This window comes from Vombatus ursinus, unplaced genomic scaffold (genome assembly GCF_900497805.2).
Source record: "Vombatus ursinus unplaced genomic scaffold, bare-nosed wombat genome assembly UNPS02014884.1, whole genome shotgun sequence".
Classification (NCBI taxonomy): domain Eukaryota; kingdom Metazoa; phylum Chordata; class Mammalia; order Diprotodontia; family Vombatidae; genus Vombatus; species Vombatus ursinus.
In genome coordinates, this window is record NW_020954662.1 from 5,276,536 (window position 1) to 5,282,753 (window position 6,218).

A 6,218-nucleotide genomic window follows, 5' to 3' on the forward strand; every position below is an offset into this window, starting at 1 on the left:
ATCCTCCATCTCCCATCTCCTATCCTCCATCTCCCATCTCCCATCTCTCATCTCTCATCCTCCATCTCCCATCTCCCATCTCCCATCTCCCATCTCTTGTCTCTCATCCTCCATCTCCCTTCTCTCATCCTCCATCTCCCATCTCCCATCTCCCATCTCCCATCTCCTGTCTTCCATCTCCCATCCTCCATCTCCCATCTCCCATCTCCCATCTCTCATCCTCCATCTCCCATCTCCCATCTCCCATCTCCCATCTCCCATCTCCCATCTCCCATCTCCCATCTCCCATCTCCCATCCTCCATCTCCCATCTCTCATCCTCCATTTCCCATCTCCCATCTCTCATCCTCCATCTCCCATCTCTGTGCTCTTTCTGCTTGGCCCCAGAATCACAAAGGATTGAATTGTAGGAACAGATTTGGGATCAATGTGAGGAAAACTGCCTTAATGATTCGAGCTCCTCCAAAGTGGGATGGGCTGTTTTAGCAGCGAGCTCTTTACCCAGCACTGGAGGTCTTCTCTTCTGTGTTGTGGAGGGGGAGTCTTGTTGAGGTTTGGGTTACGCTGAGCACCCTCCCAACTCTCAGCTGGTGAGACCTAGAACTCCAATGAAGGTCTCTGCTCCTCTTGTCTTTCAAGGCTTTGTGGAGAGGTGGATGGCCTAGATAATCTCAAAGGGGTCCCTTCCAATTCTACATAAAATGGATATGATGCTGTCCAGATCTTCTCACTGTCTTTTCTTGTATATAAGCGTCATTCTTATCCCTCTCAAACTGCAACAGTGCCAGGGGTGGTAGGAGGTGAGAGCTGGGACCCCCTTCCTCCCCTCTACCCACTCTGACAGGCCTCCTGTCAAGGTTTGCCATCCCATAGTCTGGCTTTGATGTTGAAGGTGGCTTTTGTTTGTTGTTGTTTAGTCAATTAGCCTCGTCCGACCTTTGTGACCCCCTGGACCCCAAGGCAATTCCGTCCTCCCCTATCTCCCAAAGTCTGTCCAAGTTCATGTTCACTGTTTCCATGACACTACCTATCCGTCTCATCCTCTGCCATCCCCTTCTCCATTTGCTTTCGATCTTTCCCAACATCAAGGTCTTTTCCAATGAGTCCCGACTCCTCATTATGTGGCCATGGCTACCATCTCCCTACTTCATTCCAAATTTCTGTTTGCTTAAAATAAGCAGGGAAGAAATTCTTTCCCGTTAGCATCTTGACAAACAAATCCCCAGGCAAATGGTTTGGCTTTTCAAACCCTCACATTTCCCTGGCTCAGCATCCCACCCCTTTCTCCCTCCCTATCACTTTGCATAAGGTAATTGGCTTTCTGTTGCCTGGCAACCTGACGACAGAGGCCTCCAGGTGTGACAGCCTGCCCGTAGAGGTGGATTGGCTGTCCAGGTCAGAATGGTGGGGCAGAGGGTTTGGGGAAGGAAAGTGGTTTCTAAGTTCTCAAAGGCAGTTCTCAGGACCTTTTTCTGAAGCAGGCCTTATGAATAGCCCTCCTCCACACTACCTCCATTAAAAAAACAAAAACAAAACAACAGCAAAGTCAAAGCCAAGCTAAACACAAGTGAGAAAACCTAGCTACCCCTCTGTGAGCTTCCACCAGGGGTGGGAACTTACAGCCTTTGGGTCACATATGGCCCTGTAGGTCCTGAAGTGTGGCCCTTTGACTGAATCCAGACTTCACAGAACAAATCCCCTTTATAAAAGGATTTGTTCTGTCAAACTTGGACTCAAGGCCCCCAAGGTCCTGGAAGGCCACATGTAGCCCTCTAGGTCTTCAAGTGCAGCCCTTTGACTGAATCCAAACTCCACAGAACAAATCCCCTTCATAAAAGATTTTGTTCTGTAAAACTTGAACTCAGTCAAAAGGCTGCCCCAGAGGACCTAGAAGGCCACAGGTTCCCCACCCCTGTATATCTAGTCTAATCATGGGCTAGATAGTATAGTAATCACAGGATTTCAGAGCTGGAAGAATATGAGTTCGTTTTGAGTAGGGATTGTTTCATTCTTTGTACAATACTTGTATTCCCAGGCAAATCTTTGTTGATTGACTTACTGATTGATTGGAAGAGACCTTAGACCCATTTAGTCCAACTTTCTCAAGAGAAGCTGAGGCTTAGAAAAAGTAGGAAATTTGGTTAAATGTCCTACAGCTAATAGGTGGCAGAGTCAGGATTCAAACCTAGGTCTCCTGACTCTTTCCAAGATGCCAGCACCCTCCCTCTGATTAATGCCTACCCAGTACAGCCCACGTTGCATCATTTATCACCCTTTTTAATGGGTTTAGCTCTACTTAGGTTTTCCTAGGACCCTTCTCCAGTCCTGTGATCACCAGCTGGAATGACAATCTCATTCCTCCAGGTGCAGCTTTGGTCCTGCCTACTACAGGAAATCTTCTCCGATCATCCAGGCTGCAAGAATCTCTCCCTTTCCCTGAAGTCTCCTAGCACCTGCAGTTTGACTAAACCAATTAACTTACTCAGTATCTGTGAAACTGGAAGCTGGGCTAGTGATTTCTAGAATTTTAGCACCCTACATTCTAAAGTTCAGCTCTGACATTCTTGATGCTATGAGACGGATCCAAGGCCTTTTTGCCTTCTTGGAAGGGTTTGATCCCTGGCTCACCTGTGTGGCCTTGGGCAATTCACTTCTCCTTGCTCGGCCTCAGTTTGCCTATATGTAAAATGAGACCATTGGACTCGAAGATTCCCAAGGTCCCTTCCATCTTGGCCGTGACTACTATGAGTCTGTGCTGGGCCATTGTGCCCCGGCTGGAGTTAATGGCGCCATCTTGTGGCTGGTCTTGTTCATTACAAGGAGGAAGTCGGGTTTTTCCAAGGCTCCCTTCTTTTAGAATTGATGGTAGCTCCCTAAAGGGCTGAGTTTGACTTCTGGTTTGCAATTTAGGATCACAGATGCAGGGTTGAAAGATCCCTGAGAGGCCACTTACTAGCTAAGTGACCTTAAGGTGTGTTGCCTGATTCTGTGCAATGAAGGGAGTGCGACCGGTGACCTCCAAGGTCTCAGCCAGCTCCAGGTTTATGATCCTGTGGTTCTTGCCCTCAGGGAGCTTTCATTCTAATTGGGGCATCAGGTCCCAGCCCCACCCCAACCCCAAAGGATAATTATGACACCTAATGTCATGTGATCGGTGAGACAGAGAGTGCAATCATCTGTTAGCAAAGTGACTGCCCAACCTCAAACCCTACCCTCCTCCCTTCCCCGGCCTCAGATTCTTCCTCTGGCTTTTTGAGGTTGGAGAAGAAGTCATGCGGGGCTGGATTAAGATGATCGGGGTTTGAAGACAATCAAGCAGGCGTTTTGAAATGCGGGTATCGTAGGTTGTCCAACTCAGAGATTCCATTTCCAGTGACAAACACTTCTTAGGTTTCCAGAAAGACTTCTACTAGGTGCTGGGGTTGTACAGATATTTAACACATGGGCCCTGTGTCCCTTTTCTTTCTTTTTTTCCTGATTTAAAACATTTTTATTTAAAGTTTTAAGTTCTAAATTCTATCCCTCTTTCCCCTTCCTCCCATACAGTAAGCCATCAGATACAGGTTATACATGTGCAATTATGTAAAGTGTTTCCATTTTAGTCATTTTGAACAAGAAGACTTGAATAAAAGAAAAAAAATGAAAGAAAGTGAAGATAGCACACTTCAGTCTGTGTTCAGTCAATATCAGTTCTTTCTCTGGAGGTAGATAGTGTGCTTCATCAATAGTCCTTTGGGATTGTCTTGGATCATTGTATTGGTGAGAATAGCTAAGTCATTCACGATTCTTCATCAAACAATGTTGCTGTTACTGTGTACAGTGTTCTCCTGGTTCTGCTCATTTCGCCCTGAATCAGTTCGTGTAAGTCTTTCCAGGTTTTTCTGAAATCCACCTGCTCATCATTTCTTATAGCATAGTAGTATTCCATTACAGTCATTTACCACAACTTGTTCAGCTGTTCCCCAATTGCTAGGTATTCCCTCAGTTTCAATTTTTTGCTACCACAAAAAGAGTTGATATAAATATTTTTGCACAAATAGATCCTTTTCCCTTTTTTATGATCTCTTTGGGATTAGACCTCAAAGTGCTATTGCTGGATCAAAGGGGATGCAGTTTTATAGCTCTTTGGGCATAGTTCCAAATTGTTCTCCAGAACGGTTGGATCAATGTCTGTGTCCCTTTTCATGGAACTTTACACTCTAATAGGCAGGAGGAAAAGAGCAGTTAATATCTCTCCTTTGGCCATTTCCAAACTGATTTCTTTTGTAACTGGGGCTCATTCAGGGACGACTTAGAATCTGAAGGTGTACAGCTCTGTTCACAGTGAGGATGTTCTTCCCCAAGACAAGTAGGCTGTGTCTGGAGACATTGAGAAAATCACTTGCCATCCCTGAGCTTCAGTTTCTTCTTCTGTCAAAGAGGAGATTGGGCTAAATGATCTCTAAGACCCTGGCTAGCTATGACTTCTTCTGTTCTAAGGGTCCTCTAAGTCCTGACATTCTAAGCTCTGACATCCTGTGTTCTGAGGGCCCTCCTAGCTCTGACATCCTGTGTTCTAAGGGCCCTCCCAGCTCTAACATCCTGTGTCCTAAGGGCCCTCCCAGCTCTGACATCCTGTGTTCTGAGGGCCCTCCCAGCTCTGACATCCTGTGTTCTAAGAGCCCTCCCAGCTCTGACATGCTCTGTTCTAAGGGCCCTCCCAGCCCTGACATTCTGTGTTCTAAGGGCCCTCCCAGCTCTGACATTCTCTATTCTAAGGGCCCTCCCAGCTCTGACATCCTGTGTTCTAAGGGCCCTCCCAGCTCTGACATCCTGTGTTCTAAGGGCCCTCCCAGCTCTGACATCCTGTGTCCTAAGGGCCCTCCCAGCTCTGACATCCTGTGTTCTGAGAGCCCTCCCAGCTCTGACATCCTGTGTTCTGAGGGCCCTCCCAGCTGTGACATTCTGTGTTCTAAGGGCCCTCCCAGCTCTGACATCCTGTGTTCTAAGGGCCCTCCCAGCTCTAACGTTCTCTCTTCTAGGCCTTGACAGTCTATAGACTGAGGAGAGTAGATCCCAGTCAGAATTTGTTCTATTGTTTCCTGTACCTCTCTCCCAGAAACACACACACACACACACACACACACACACACACACACACACACACACATAAAGTGTGCAAAACCAAGACTAGATTCCCCATCTCTTCCTGACACTGATCCCCTAGTCCTTAGCACAATCAGGTCCATGACTCCAGGTCATGGAGATTCCTTGCTTCCCCATCCCAGACTAGTTCCCATTTCTTATCCAGGCCCCACCCGCTTATTCTCTTTCCTCCGTGACTCTATGTAAATGAGCTTCTTAGAGGCTGTACAAATAAAGAGAGGATGGGGCAGGTCCCAGCCAGAGGCACCTGGCCCACTTTGGGTATAGAGGGTGGCAAGGAACAACAGGACAGAACCATGGGGACCACTGCCTCCTGGATGCTCCTCCTCCTCCTGCTGATGCCCGTGGAGGTCCAGGATAGTTCTGTTTTCCATCTGGCTGGGGATTACCTCCTGGGGGGATTATTCACCCTCCATGCCAACGTCAAGGGAACAACTCATCTCAGTTACATGCAGGTGCCCCAGTGCAAAGAGTGAGTGCATGATGGGGAGGCAGATAGAATTGATGATGACAGTGGTGGTGATAGGCATTGCGAGCATCAAAAGAACGGTGATGGGAATGTGGATGATGGTGATTAATCATTTGGGGTGTCCTGGTGATGGTGAGTGACTGTTGTGAAAGAGATAATGGTAATAGTGCGGATAGTGATGGTGGAATGGTGATGGAGAGTAGGGATTGTGATAGTGGTGAGGGTGATGGAATTGGTAAAAGTAGGGCCAGAAGTAGGGAGAGTGATGGTGATGAAAATGGGGATTGTGAAAGAGAGGTTGGTGATGGTGAGAACTGTGAGAGTGATGATGGTGAGAGTGATGGTGGTAATGGGAAAAGTGGAATTCAGTTTTGATGTGAAAGTGTAGAAAGGGATAGGGATAGGGATGGTAGAAGTGAAGATGGGGATGAGGATGGGGATGGTGGAAGTGAGGGTGAGGGTGAAGATGGAGATGGAAGAAATGAGGGTGAGGATGAGGATAGGGGTGGTGGAAGTGGGGATGGGGATGAGGATGGGGATGGTGGAAGTGAGGGTGAGGGTGAAGATGGAGATAGAAGAAATGAGGGTGAGGATGAGGATAGGGG

The 6,218-nt window shown here is 47.5% G+C and overlaps 1 protein-coding gene across 1 annotated transcript in view; it reads left to right on the forward strand.

The window, feature by feature from the left end:
- Nucleotides 1-5,405: 5,405 nt before the first annotated feature.
- Nucleotides 5,406-6,218, forward strand: part of LOC114028465 (taste receptor type 1 member 2-like) — an 8,702-nt gene continuing 7,889 nt past the window's right edge. The window contains exon 1 of the mRNA XM_027842700.1: nucleotides 5,406-5,616. Coding sequence (XP_027698501.1) covers nucleotides 5,441-5,616 — 176 coding nt within the window. The 5' untranslated portion in view covers nucleotides 5,406-5,440. The remainder of the gene's footprint in view (nucleotides 5,617-6,218) is intronic.